General features: G+C 42.6%; 1 protein-coding gene across 3 annotated transcripts in view; it reads left to right on the top strand.

The window, feature by feature from the left end:
• The window catches only part of DAP3 (death associated protein 3), a 42,704-nt gene extending 31,311 nt beyond the window's left edge, over positions 1-11,393 (top strand). For all 3 annotated transcript variants that reach the window (XM_055584055.1, XM_055584054.1, XM_055584053.1), the window contains exons 4-13: positions 478-579; positions 2,431-2,539; positions 2,676-2,768; positions 3,834-3,964; positions 4,644-4,724; positions 4,813-4,971; positions 5,632-5,691; positions 6,121-6,210; positions 9,871-9,988; positions 10,913-11,393. In XM_055584055.1, coding sequence (XP_055440030.1) covers positions 478-579; positions 2,431-2,539; positions 2,676-2,768; positions 3,834-3,964; positions 4,644-4,724; positions 4,813-4,971; positions 5,632-5,691; positions 6,121-6,210; positions 9,871-9,988; positions 10,913-10,998 — 1,029 coding nt within the window. In that variant the 3' untranslated portion in view covers positions 10,999-11,393. The remainder of the gene's footprint in view (positions 1-477; positions 580-2,430; positions 2,540-2,675; positions 2,769-3,833; positions 3,965-4,643; positions 4,725-4,812; positions 4,972-5,631; positions 5,692-6,120; positions 6,211-9,870; positions 9,989-10,912) is intronic.
• The last annotated feature ends 2,583 nt before the right edge of the window (positions 11,394-13,976 follow it).

Below are 13,976 nucleotides of genomic sequence, written 5' to 3'. Positions count from 1 at the left end.
AGCACAAAATGAAATAGGATAAGTGAATGAAGTCATTGAAGTGTCTTTCAGCGTTTCCCTGTAATTGTAGTCCCTTTATCTGCCAGTTCCTCTGGGGTTTCTATGGCAACAGTGGCATGCAGATGATCTTGTCACGTGATTGGAGCATCTCTATACACAGCACAGAAGAATCCAGATGGCAAGAATTGTCTCTGCTGCCTCCACATCTAGGGTTTATGTTGCTGAGCAACTGGCTGCATCATTCAGGCCAATATAAGCTTTATGTTCAATACATGCACTGTGGATTTGGGGACAACAGTGAACATTTTTGTCTAAGATAAGAAATTAAAGAATAAAAAAAAAAAGAAAGAAATTAAAGAATAGAATATCTTTTCCAGCTCTGAGAACTGTTTCCTCTGTGGCGTCTGGAAAGCCCTTGATGCTTTTTCAAAGTCTTGGTCGCTCTCCATTATACTTGTCTGCATTTTTATTTCCTAGACCAAGCATGGGGAGCGGCACGTGGGCCAGCACTACAGCATACCCATCCCAGAACTGAAGACCGTACTCCCCCATGGCCTGCCTCCTCGCTTTGTAATGCAGGTGCTCAAAGCGGGAGGGTTGTAGAGGGGACTTGTAACACAAGGTGTTTGTAGAATTAAATGAGTAGAAAACTAAAAGATTTAATTTGCATCTTCAAAAAGATAAATTCAGCTATTGATTATCTTTTGTGAATACTGCTGTTACTATTATTACTTTAAGCAGATCTGAAGTTAACCAATTTAAATCCTTTTTGAAGCCAGGCAAAATATTCTTAAGTAAATAAATAATACCCCACTCTTTTTTCTTGTGTTACCCAACAGATTTCTAGAAACTTCAGCCTTCAAAAATTGTTAAAAATTAATTTAATATTTGCTTTAGCAAGATATCCTGAAAATAGTTAATATGAGTAGAAAAATAAGAACGTATTCATGAGTCAGAAACAACAAATGGCTTAGATGTGTCACTCATTGTTCTTCAGTCTCATGGGTTTTCAGAAAATACAGTTTTGTAGTCATAACGTCAACCCAAAGAGTGTGATCTTGGGTTGCCTTAATAGCCAGTGAAAGAATTCAGTTAACTGGAAGCAGGGTTTATTGGCAAAACTGGTTCTTTGGCTAATTCCTGCTCAATTATTTTCAGTCTCAGAAATTATTCCTTCTTATTGAAATATCAAACTTGACTGTGCGGGTGATATTTGGCTTAGAAGCCAGAGGATGTCATTTCTTTAGTGTGCTTCGTTTCAAGAAATCAGATGAGACACCAGTAAAGGAGCTAATTCTCGACCACAGACTCTCATCCAAAATTTTGTTGTTTGGAAATAGGACACAATTACAAGAAATCATTAAACTGTTCCAAGACATTCGTAGTGCAATCTCTAACGTGGTTCTGAGGGTCTAACTTGATCCCAGGTTGCTTTCAGAATGGCTTACCCACCAGTGCTTTGGAGGGAATCACTCATTCTTTCCACGGCTTCCATTTATGTAAAAAGCCAACCCGCTCGCTGTTGTCTGTGTATTTAGTACTGTCATATTGCCTAATAACAGCATTTCTGTTTTAATATCTGTATCATGTTTTTGAAGTTTTCACTTTCTGTTAAATTTGAACTTACCTGTCAAAGTCCTCTTCCAATCCAGTTGTTTGGTTAGGATTAAAAAAAAAAAAATCAACATTATTTTAACCCTTATCTAACATACTTGTGAATAGTATTTGTTAGATATTTATTTTTATCAATACACATTATTAAATACTTTATTTGCAAACCATTTTCACACATATCACTGCTTCCAAAATTTTTCCACCAAACTATTCCTGGTGGCTAAAAGGGGATTAATTTTTTTTTAAAGGAATTAATTTTGTGTGTTAGTTCTCTGGTATATCTATATGCTGGTATTGTCAAGTATGGCCTCATAGCTGAGGCAACTGGTCACACCTGCTCCTGAGCTGGTACATATATAGTTCAGAGAAAAGTGTAGGTGGTTACAGTAAGATCTAGCTAAAAATAAATTTTAAAGAATTAACAGGCTTTATGCCATCAGCTAATTTGATGATTAGCATGTATCAGATACCTTGTTCAGCATTTTACACACTTGTAATATTTGTATCAACCTTAAGTAGTATGCATAGTTATGTTATGAGACATCAGAATTTTTTGTAAATTTCAATTAACTAATGCTTCATTTACAGAAATAATCAAAAGCTGACTGTTAAGTGCTCGGTGTGGGATGATGTGTTTTAATTTTTAGCTAAATTACATGGTTAAATTTTCAAATTCAATACCAACATCCTTTAACTGAGTAAATGAAGAGTAGGCAGTTTGATCCTATGGTTGCTGTATTAGGCTCGGTGTATATTACCAGAGCTGGCTAGACGTTCCAGCCCCACCCTTTCCTCCCTCTTTTCCTGTCTTGTTAGGTGAAGACATTCAATGAAGCTTGCCTGATGGTAAGGAAACCAGCCCTCGAGCTCCTGCATTACCTGAAAAACACCGATTTTGCTCACCCAGCTGTACGATACATTCTCTGTATCCTTTCCTGCTTGCCCAGGCCGTCTGAGCCAGGGCTTTCCTCCCTCAAATGTGGGAAAAGAAGAAATGCTGTATTTCTTGACAGTGGAAGTGTCCCTTTTGGTAGTGTTTTCTTTAACAGCAAGTGCTTTAGATGGCGAAAAGGGAACAGGAAAGACCCTCAGTCTTTGCCATATTATTCATTTCTGTGCAAAACAAGACTGGCTGATACTGCATATTCCAGATGGTAAGACCTTCCTCCCCTCACTCTGTGGGGTTGGTTATTCTGTTATGTGGTGGCACTGTGGCTGCAGTTTTCTGGCAGGCCCTGCTCCAGAGGCAGACTGCTGTGAGCCAGTTCGGGAACCTTTTGATAATAGGAATGAAGTATTTTGGCCCAGCGGTCCTCTCGGTAACGCAGGCCTCTGGTAGTTACCTGATGCCCATGAGCATGAACTCCCACCTTTGTGTTCACCACAGGCTTTATGCCATCAGCTAACAACTTTGAGACCCACAGAGCCTTTGCCATGGTACTGCTTGCCAGCATTCTGGGTTGTTAGCATGAAGTTTAAAAATTACACTCTCACACTTCATACACATCCCTCCTTGTTTTGTTTCTTTAGTACATAATTTTACTTATTTTTGACTGCACTGGGTCTTCCTAGCTATCTGTGGCCTTTCTCTAGTTGCAGCGAGCAGAGGCTACTTTTTGTTACAGTACATGGGCTTCTCATCGCAGTGTGCGGACTCAGTAGTTACAGAGAATGAGGTTAGTTGCTCTGCAGCACGTGGAATCTTGCCAGACCAGGGGTCAAACCCGTGTCCCCTGCGTTGGCAGGTGGACTCTTAACCACTGGACCATCAGGGAAGTCCCTGTCTCTCCTTGTTTTGTTCAGTGTTGTTTGCATCGACATATTCTAACTAAAACTGCCAAGAAGCTAAGGTGACCTTTAATCCATTTGTTCATGTATTGTGTATAGTGATAATATTTACGATGAACTAGACACTTTGCCTTTTCACTTTCATGCATTGGAGAAGGAAATGGCGACTCACTCCAGTTCTTGCCTGGAGAATCCCAGGGACAGGGGAGCCTGCTGGGCTGCCGTCTAATGGGGTCGCACAGAGTTGGACACGACTGAAGCGACTTAGCAGCAGCAGCAGCAGACCAAAAAATAAACCTCTGAAGCAGGAAGGCTTTAAGAAATATATATGGGAATCTAAAGTCATCTCCCGTAACAGAAAGGGGCATGGAGTATTTTGAGTTGAATACACTCAGTTCTACCTAGTTTGTTTTCTTTTGCCTTTTGATTAGCTCACCTTTGGGTGAAAAACTGCCGGGATCTTCTGCAGTCCACCTACAACAAACAGCGCTTTGATCAACCTTTAGAAGCTTCAATCTGGCTGAAGAATTTCAAAACTGCAAATGAGCGTTTCTTGAGTCAGGTGACTAGACTCCCAGAAGTTTGGTGCTGGACAGTCCTTAAGATTTTATCTTCTTTGTGCCCTAAGTACCAGTAGACTATGGAGAACTAATATTGTAGTTGGGGTAACTATACCGTTTTTTTCTTTCTTGCATACATTTATTCACAGTGAGTTCATACCCTGAAACTCATTTACGCATGGGAAATAGAGGCAGCAGTAAGCTGTCTGCATCTGTGTGTAGCAAAAGGATGTCCAGACAGATTCATTGACTTTTCCAAGGTGACAGCCTAAAATCCTCTAACGAACATTTCAACTACATAATTTTTTCCAGATTGGATCTTTTAGGAACCAGAAACAGATTTGTAAAATTATTTTTAAGTGATTCTTGTGGGCTAGGGGTTTTCAACTCTGGATGTAAGTCAGAATCACCTAGGAGCTTGTTAAAAATTCAGATGGCAAGGCTTCATCCTGGGCCTTTTTGATCAGAATCCCTTATGTTTTTCCTTGTGTTTCTTTATGCTCCAGCTCCAGGCAGAAATGGGCTAGAAAGCATTCACTTCCTGCCAAGGTCTCTTACTTGGCTTGAAAAATAGATTAAAGCTGACTGCTAATAACCTTAACCTCCTACCCTACCTTCCTAGCTAGGGATGGGTTCATTCTCAGGCTAAGTGGCCTTTTTTGGTCTTTGTTTTATTTTTAGATAAAAGTTCAAGACAAGTATGTCTGGAATAAGCGAGAAAGCACTGAGAAAGGCAGTCCTCTGGCAGAAGTAGTTGAACAGGTATTTAAAAAAGACGGGACGTGAACTCGATCATAACCAGAGACAGCCTCTTGCAGCACTGCAGTCCCCTGTCCCTCTTCCCCTACAGGGCATAATGCGAGTGAGGAATGCCACAGATGCAGTTGGGATTGTGCTTAAAGAGCTCAAGAGGCAAAGTTCTCTGGGTATTTTTCGCCTCCTGGTGGCAGTGGATGGAGTCAATGCTCTCTGGGGAAGGACCACACTGAAAAGAGAAGATAAAAGCCCGGTAGGAAAACTAAGTTTCTCTATTTTGGTTTCTCTGATTTCAGGGATCTTTATATATGTAGGCTGAGACATAGCCTTTTAAACCAGGCAGTATATTTTCTTGATTTTGGAATATATGAAATAAGACGTATAGTGAAAATAGTATCAGAAAGACAAGGTGATGCTATGTTCTATCATCTGCTGAACACCAAGAGCATGACAGCAAAAGCTGTGTTTCCTTTTCACAATTTTTTCTATTGTCTTTTCAAAATGATGTTCCGTATTCTAAGCAGAGACGATCAGAAGCATCAAGGTAATAAGTGGTTTGGGGCAGTGGTTATTTTTTCTACTGTTTTTAATCTCCAGAAGCAGGGCAGTTTGAGGACCAGTGGCCGCGTAGCCTATCCCAGAGATGTACCTCCAGGTACACAGTTATGTAGTTTGTTGTTTTTTGGCCATGCAGCATGGCTTGTGAGATCTTAGTTCCCCAATCAAGGATTGAACTTGGACCCTTGGCAGTGAGAGCATGGAGTCCTAACCACTGGACCACCAGAGAAATCCCAGTTGAGGAGTTTTTGGTTGTTGTCAATGCAGCTATCTCAGAGCATCCAGGTAAAGCAAGTAATGTTCTCTTCTCTCCCTCTCTTCTCCTTCTCCCTCTCACACGTTGACCAATATGCAGATTGCCCCGGAAGAACTAGCCCTTATTTACAACCTGAGGAAAATGGTGAAAAATGATTGGGTGAGTACATACAATGCCTAACACGTTTCAGAAAAAAATGTATTTTCATTTCAAAGACGTTTGATTGCTTCATTGCTAATACTTAACCAGTCTCTAAGTACGTGGACAGAAAGTTCTTTTATCTTATTTAATGTCTGTAATTTGGCTTATCTATCATCTTGACTGGAGTACACTTATTCAAAAGCATTTTTTTTTAAATATTGGCATAATTTCACTTGACTGCATTTGTTCAAGGTGTTTTTATTTCTTACCGACTTTGGAGAGGATTTTGATAAATTTAAGATCATGTAGCAATTTATTGTCAGGGTCAAATCACAAATTAAAATTTAGTTGCCATTTAACTGTTCTATATGGCAAAAAAAAATGTGCAGATGATTAAAATGCATTTTTCTGTCTTGCTGAAATTCAGCTTTTTCTTCTTTATTTCAGCAAGGAGGTGCCATCGTGTTGACTGTGAGCCAGACTGGGTCTCTCTTTAAGCCCCGGAAAGCCTATCTGCCCCAGGAGCTGCTGGGAAAGGTCGGATCACAGAAAGTTTGTTTACTTTAGTCATTCTGTCTGAAGATACACACATATATATATATTGGGGCATAATTTCAGACTTGGAGAAAAAGCATATTCCTCTGCACCTTAACATTTAGATTCCTAAAATGCTAACACTTTCCCATGTTTGCTTTACTCTTTCTCTCCATCTTTTTTTTTTATTCTGAATTATGTTAATAGTAACCTGAGATACTCTTGCGAGTCCCTTGGACTGCAAGGAGATCCAACCAGTCCATCCTAAAGGAGACCAGTCCTGGGTGTTCTTTGGACGGACTGATGCTGAGGCTGAAACTCCAATACTTTGAACACCTGATGCAAAGAATTGACTCATTGGGAAAGACCCTGATACTGGGAAAGATTGACAGTGGGAGGAGAAGGGGACAACAGAGGATGAGACGGTTGGATGGCATCATTGACACAATGGACATGAGTTTGAGCAGGCTTTGGGAGTTGGTGATGGACAGGAAAGCCTGGTGTGCTGCAGTCCATGGGATCGCAAAGAGTCAGACACGACTGAGTGACTGAACTGAACTGAACTGAACTGAACCTGAGATATGATGCCCTCTTTTATATCTTGAAAGTCGCTCAGTCGTGTCCGACTCTTTGCAACTCCGTGGACTACGCAGTCCATGGAATTCTCCAGGCCAGAATACTGGAGTGGGTAGCCATTCCCTTCTCCGGGGAATCTTCCCAACCCAGGGATCGAACCTGGGTCTCCTGCATTGCGGGCGGATTGTTTACTAGCTGAGCCACAAGGGAAGTCCCAGAATACTGGAGTGGGTAGCCTAGCCTTTCTCCAGGGGATCTTCCTGACCCAGGAATCGAACTAGGGTTTCCTGCATTGCAGGTGGATTCTTTACCAACTAAGCTATCAGGGAAGCCCTTGTTATATGCATATTTTCTAAAATCAAAGAGACTCTAATGTATTAACACATCCCAATTACCAAAATCAGAAAATTGCCATTGACTGTTATCTATATAATGCATTCTGATTTTGCCAGTTTTCTAGCGTCCTTTACAGGGAAGGGGGGTCCTGGACGAGGCACCACACTTGCTGCCCTGAATCTTTAGTCTGCTTCAACCTGGTGCAGATCCTTAGTCTTTTATAACCTTCATATTTATATCTCTGTTCTTGAAGAGTATATGCTAGTTATCTTATGTTGGGTTACTTTATGGGTTTGTCTGATGTGTTTTTCTTGAGTATATGGGATGTTAGAAGTTATATTGTGCCTTCTCAGTGCATAATATCTGAACACACGTAAAGCTTATTTCTCCTCTTACTGGCAGTATAAACTCTGAACACTTGGTTATGGTGATGTCCACTTTGTCTGCTTAACAAAGTTACTCTTTTCCCTTCATAATGAATAAATATCTCATGAAGATATACTTTGAGACTTTATTTCTCAAGCTTCCCCTTAGCAGTTTTAGTTCTCATCAGTGATTCCGCCCTAAATCACATGACAGTTACAAGATGGACATTTTCTAGCGCCATCATTACTACTAAATGTATCAGTTGACCCTCTCTTATATTGAAGAATTTTCCTTTCTGCATTATGTATTTATATATTTGTTGCTACACATAAGAGTGTGGATTCTTATTTAATGGATTCTAAAAGTGGCACAGTGGTAAAGGATCTGCCTGCCAATGCAGGAGACACAAGAGACAAATGTTCAATTCCTGGGTCAGGAAGATCCCCTGGAGGAGAAAATGGTAAGTCACTCCAGTATTCTTGCCTGTGAAATTCCATGGACAGAGGATCCTGGCAGGCTGCAGTCCGTGGGGTCGCAGAGTCGGACGCAACTGAACATGCACACACAAACCTTGACTATCGTTCTTTATTTTGGTGCTTAAGTTATCCCAGACTGGGCCGGTAGGCGCCCTTGAAGCTGGCTTCTCTGTCCCTTTAATGTGTCGCCATCATTTTTCTCCATACCTCTCCTCCTCTGCCCCCGTCTTTTCTAAGCACTTCTTTACCTTAGGCACAAGAATATGTTCCAGATTCACCTTGTATTTTCCATACCCCAGTGCTAAAATCAGCCACTTCTTCAAGGAGCTTTGGTTCATTTTGGAGGAGGATGGTATTTAGAAACCAAGACCTGAGTGCTAGGTATGCTCATTACTACTAGGATGTGGGTGTCCCTTCTTCCAGGCCCTCGAGCAGAGTCAGCAAGTAGATATATGCACTATTCATACATACATACGTGTGTATATGTTCTGTACACATGTGTTTCTGTATACATAAGCACACACACCTGTATCTGTTTCTCTACATTAAAAAAAACAGAAGTCTGATACTTCTAATTCCAGCTAGCATCACAGCATCCATTATATCCTCCTGCTTTCCATATTTGAAAACCTCATCTCCAGTAGGAACTCTGCTCTCATTCACAGTGTATTTACATATTAGCTCAATCTTAGATTACAGAAAAAGTAATTTCAGAACTGCTAACCCTTGCCTCTCTATAAGTAAGAAGCGGGTTTGTTTTTTTGCTCCCAGAATAGATTAGGTTTGGTTCTTATTGTACAGCACACATATCAGGGTGAAGTGCTGCACACACAACTACAAAGCATTTTGGGGGGAAAAAAGCTGTTAAAAAAAAAAAGTTCCACTGGTTTAGTTATGCAGTCCCAACTTGAGGAGCCTACACTGGCAAAGGAGCTCTGGCCCCTGACAGGGCCTTCTTGATGGTGGCTGCCCAGCTTGCTGCAGCCTCCTCTTAAGATCAGCCTGGGGACGGGGAGGGCCTCTGCTCTCAGCAAGCCTGGGTCTTGGCCCTTTCCTTGCCAGACATTAGAACACAAAATTTTTTTTTTCCTTTTATTTAGTTTCACTATGTTTCAGAGCAGTTTTCATCTTTAGCCTAAGGGTCTTTGGGCTTTCCTGATAGCTCAGTAGATAAAGAATCCGCCCGCAATGCAGGAGACAGTGGTTTGATTGCTGGGTCGGGAAGATCTGCTGGAGAAGGGATAGGCTACCCACTCCAGTGTTCCTGGGCTTCCCTCGTGGCTAAACTGGTAAACAATCTGCCTGCAATGGGGGAGGCCCAGGTTTGGTCGTAGGAAGATCCCCTGGAGAAGGGAAAGGCTACCCACTCCAGTATTCTGGCCTGGAGAATTCCAGGGACTGTATAGCCCATGGGGTTGCAAAGAGTCAGACAGGAGCCAGAGTCTTTCTTCAAATACTCCATTCGCAAGTTAGTTTCTCTTAGCTTCCCTTCTCCCTTCAGTGTTATGTTTGAACTTTACAATTTGATTCATTTGTTTCAGTTTATATGCCATTCAGGATCTTTTCCCCCCACTCCTTGTCATTTTGGGTTTTTTTGTTTTGTTTTGGAGTATATGAACTATCAAAACTATTGTTGCCTGTTGAAGTTAGAACTCCAAAAAGTTGAAGATGTGTATGTTTATGCGGGTATACGCTCAGATAAGTGGCTCCCCCTCGCCCCCGTGTCTCAAGCAGTATCTCTTTTTTAAATATACTGTGTGTGGCCATGTAGAACAACAGTAACCAGCCCCAGAGAATGTGAAATCAGGTGGAACACAACAAAAGCAAAAACCTTACCCTGAAAAGTGTTTAAATAAATACCAATTTGTCACTTAACGAATACTATTTCTTTATCCTTTTTCTTCTCCAGGAAGGATTTGATACCCTGGATCCCTTTATTCCCATCCTGGTTTCCAATTATAACCCAAAGGAATTTGAAGGTTGTCTTCAGTATTATTTGGAGAACAATTGGCTTCAACATGAGAAAGGTCAGTTGCTTAATTTTTTCCTCTCACAGAAGAACCCCACTGAGTCAGAACCTTAATTTCTTCCCTCAGGAGCAGCCTGTAATTTGTTTTTCATCTTTTTTCCCTTTTATCTTGATCTCTTCCTGGCTGATTAGATGGTAAAGAAAGTGTGAGGTTGGCGGGTGGTTATAGTTTAATTTATATGAGACATATCTCTCCCCAAATTCTTGTATTACTCTAGAATACGGTGCTCGTGCTCATAGAGGAGCACTGGCAGAGCTTCCAGGGGCTTAGCTGCTGCCACACTCTCGCTGTTGCACCTACTCAGCATTCAGCAAGCCTGGATTGAGAGGCTTACGTGCTGGGACACCCACAGAATGACTGAAACCGTGTGAGGAGTTACTCCAGCACCAAACCAAATCCTTGCCATACCTGTCCTAGTATCTGTCCTAGTACCTGTCCTAGTATCTGTGTTTGAAAGTGTGCCAGCTGCTCATTCTACCCTTGCCCTTAGCTCTGGGGTGTGTGGGGTAGGGGGTGGAGGAAAAATAAAGGTGTTTCTGTCACTAGATGATAGAGAATTAGCTGCAAATTGGGATGGGTTATTAGAGGAATAAGGGGGAGTGTATAAAGTCACTGCAGCATGATGAGTTAGGAGGCACCATGGTGAGATTTCACAAGAGCCCTTCAAGTCCAGAGTATAGTCTTGGAACAGAGGGAGGGTTAGATGCTGGTTGGAGGAACAGGCAGAAAAGAAAATCATGCATAGAAAAAATAATACTTGGGTGGGGGGCATTGCAGAATAAAGGGTCTAGAAGTGAGGTCTTGGGAGTATTAATTACATTAGAATATAACTTGGATAACGTAGCCTCTGACTATAGATTTTGCTGAGTAACAATGCTGCAGGAGAAATCTGCCAATTATCTATGTTTGATTCTATTTTAGCTCATACAGAAGAAGGGAAGAAGGAGCTGCTGTTCTTAAGTAACAGGAATCCCGGGCTGCTGGAGCGGCTCTGTGCCTACCTCTAAGCCATGGTCACAAAGTGCATGGAAGACAATGGATGTTTCTTTAATGGACCAGTCAGATGGGAGGCCCCACGGTATACAGGAGGAGCAGCCCAGCGCCTGCACACGTGGCGCCAACGGGGCTGCAGTCAGCTCCCAGCCTCTGCTGTGGCGGGTTCCTTGTAACGGGCCTGTGATGGCAACAAGATGTCCTGAAACTAACACCGGTTTATTAGCTGTGGTTTTCACGTTTTAAATAATCATGTAGCTTTTCCTTAAAAATTAAGTATGTTTCTTAAAGTGTTGTAAGATGGAAAGAGCCTATTTGGAATTGGCCAAATTGAATTTCTTTGGCATTCTGCTTGTTGTGGGTCTGAAGAGACTAAATTCTACAGAAATTTTCCAGTCTTTATTCAGTTTATGAGATTGGGACTCACAGCTTGACTTATCTCTTCCAGACCATTCACTTCCTATTTACTTTTATCATGGTCCCTAAGAAGTTTCCTCAAACTCCAGCCGAGTCTGGCAGCTTTGTATGGTACAGCCCCTTTCTACAGCTTCCTGAAAGAAATAAGTTCTAAACCCCCAGAGCAGGGGTCCCCAACTGTAAGGATCTAATGCCTGATGATCTGAGGTGGAGCTGATGTGATACTAATAGAAATAAGGTGCACAGCAGGGCTTTCCTGGTGGTCCAGGGCTGAAGAATCTGCCTTGTAGTTTGTGGGACACTGGTTCAATCTCTTGTCCGGATCCAGCATGCCACTGGGAGACTAAGCCTGGACATCACAACTACTGAGCCCGCACTCCAGAGCCCAAGAGCCACAGCTCCTGAAGCCGAAGCACCTAGAGCCCGTGCCCCGCGACAAGAGAAGCCACTGCAACGAGAAGCCGTCCCGCCCCAGTGAAGAGCAGCCCACACTGAGCGCTGCTAGACAAAGCCGTGCACGGCACAAATAAGTGAAGTGCACAGCAAATCACAATGTGCCCGAATCCACCCAGATCTATCCTGCCTCCCCTTCTTCCACCGTGGAAAACGCTGTCTTCTGTGAAACTGGTCCCTGGTGCCAGAAAGGTTGGGGACCACTGCCGCGCAGCACACTGTATGGAATGAATCAACACCTTTAATCCATGTATTAACAATAGTAGTATCTGTTACCAGCTTTCTGAGATTTGAGAAAACAGAGACTCACATCAGTTTCAGAAGAGTCTGGTTCTCACCAGGTCCACGTGGCTGGTTATAGTCAGAAGTTTGGTTCCCACTTTTTGGGCTTTCCCAGGTGGCGCTAGTGGTAAATGCAGGTTTACCACGAAACCTCGCCACCTGCCAGTGCAGGTTAGATGTAAGACACGCCAGTTCCATCCTTGCGTTGAGAAGATCCCCTGGAGAAGAAAGTGGCAACTCACTCCGGCATTCTTGCCTGGAGAATCCCATGGACAGAGGAGCCTGAAGGGCTACCGTCCATGGAGTCGCACAGAGTCAAACATAACCGAAGTGACTTAGCACAGCCACTTACTAGCTATCTGTCTTACCCTATTTCCTTCTCTAATTTTATCTTATCTCTGTTTCACCTTATGTAAAGGTAATAATAATGCTAAACTTTCAGGGATTTTGTGAGAATTAAATCACATGATATATGTCATGTGCCTCACAGTGGGTCTGCATTAAATGACAGGTAGCTACTGTTTATAACTTGGATTTTATTAATGCTTTATTTGAAAAATTACTATGATAGAGTCTGAATGTCCCTACCCTAAACCACCTCTTCAAGGATTCCCTATCAAAAATGAAACTCCATCGCTGACCAATCCCCAGTTTAGCTAGACTGATGGTATAGCATCAGACAGCACCCTTACACAGACTGTTTAACCAGCTGCCACAACTGGAAAGCTTGAACCCATTTAACAAATGCTTTTTATTGAATAATATGGTTCTGCTTCTCTGACTGATGCACCTCCCAAGCCTTGAGAAGTACCTTTTCAATAACTTCCTCCTCTCCATCCTTATTACATAACCCACCACTTCTTGTTCGAGTTGCTGTTATCCTTTGCTGATTTGTTTCTCTGCTCCTAACTACTCCGGGCTCCTCCCCCAGCCCACCTTCCACCAGGCTACCTCAGTGAGCTTCCTAAACAGCACCGTGCAGTTCCCTTCATGCCACTCAGTGGCTTCACTATGTCTTTATGTTTGCCAAAGACCCTAATCCTGGGAAAGATCAAGGCCAAGAGGAGAAGGCGGCGGCAGAGGAGGAGATGATTACACAGCATCACTGACTCAGTGAACATGAGTTTCAGCAAACTCCGGGAGGTAAAGTGAAGGACAGGGGAGTCTGGCATGTTCCAGTCCATGGGGTCGCAAAGAATCGGGCATGACATAGCAACTGAACAACAATGCGTTACAAAGTTCAAACCATACAGAAACATTTCATGGAATATCAGGTTCATTTCCTCTCAGCTCCCTCAGTCAGTCAGTCAGTTCAGTCGCTCAGTCGTGTCCAACTCTTTGCGACCCCATGAATCGCAGCACGCCAGGCCTCCCTGTCCATCACCAACTCCCAGAGTTCACTGAGACTCACGTCCATTGAGTCAGTGATGCCATCCAGCCATCTCATCCTCTGTCGTCCCCTTCTCCTCCTGCCCCCAATCCCTCCCGGCATCAGGGTCTTTTCCGATGAGTCAACTCTTCGCATGAGGTGGCCAAAGTACTGGAGTTTCAGCTTTAGCATCATTCCTTCCAAAGAAGTCCCAGGGCTGATTTTCCTTCAGAATGGACTGGTTGGGAAGCAACCAAATTCTAGAGAAAAAATTCTAAAAAAATTTTTAAACACAATAGTATACTTACTCTTTTATACCTTGATGTTTCTGCATATCTTGGAAATTGTCAATTTTTCTTGTAAATCCAATGCCTGCTCTAAGGAATTTAAAAAGAAAAGGAAGGAATTCCCTGGTGGTCCAGTGGTTGTTAAGAATCCGCCTGCCAATGCAGAGGGCCCAGGCTCCGTCCC

Source organism: Bubalus kerabau, chromosome 6, assembly GCF_029407905.1.
Source record: "Bubalus kerabau isolate K-KA32 ecotype Philippines breed swamp buffalo chromosome 6, PCC_UOA_SB_1v2, whole genome shotgun sequence".
In the NCBI taxonomy this organism is placed as follows: domain Eukaryota; kingdom Metazoa; phylum Chordata; class Mammalia; order Artiodactyla; family Bovidae; genus Bubalus; species Bubalus kerabau.
Note: the sequence above shows the minus strand (reverse complement) of the source record. Positions and strands in the feature narration are given on the sequence as shown.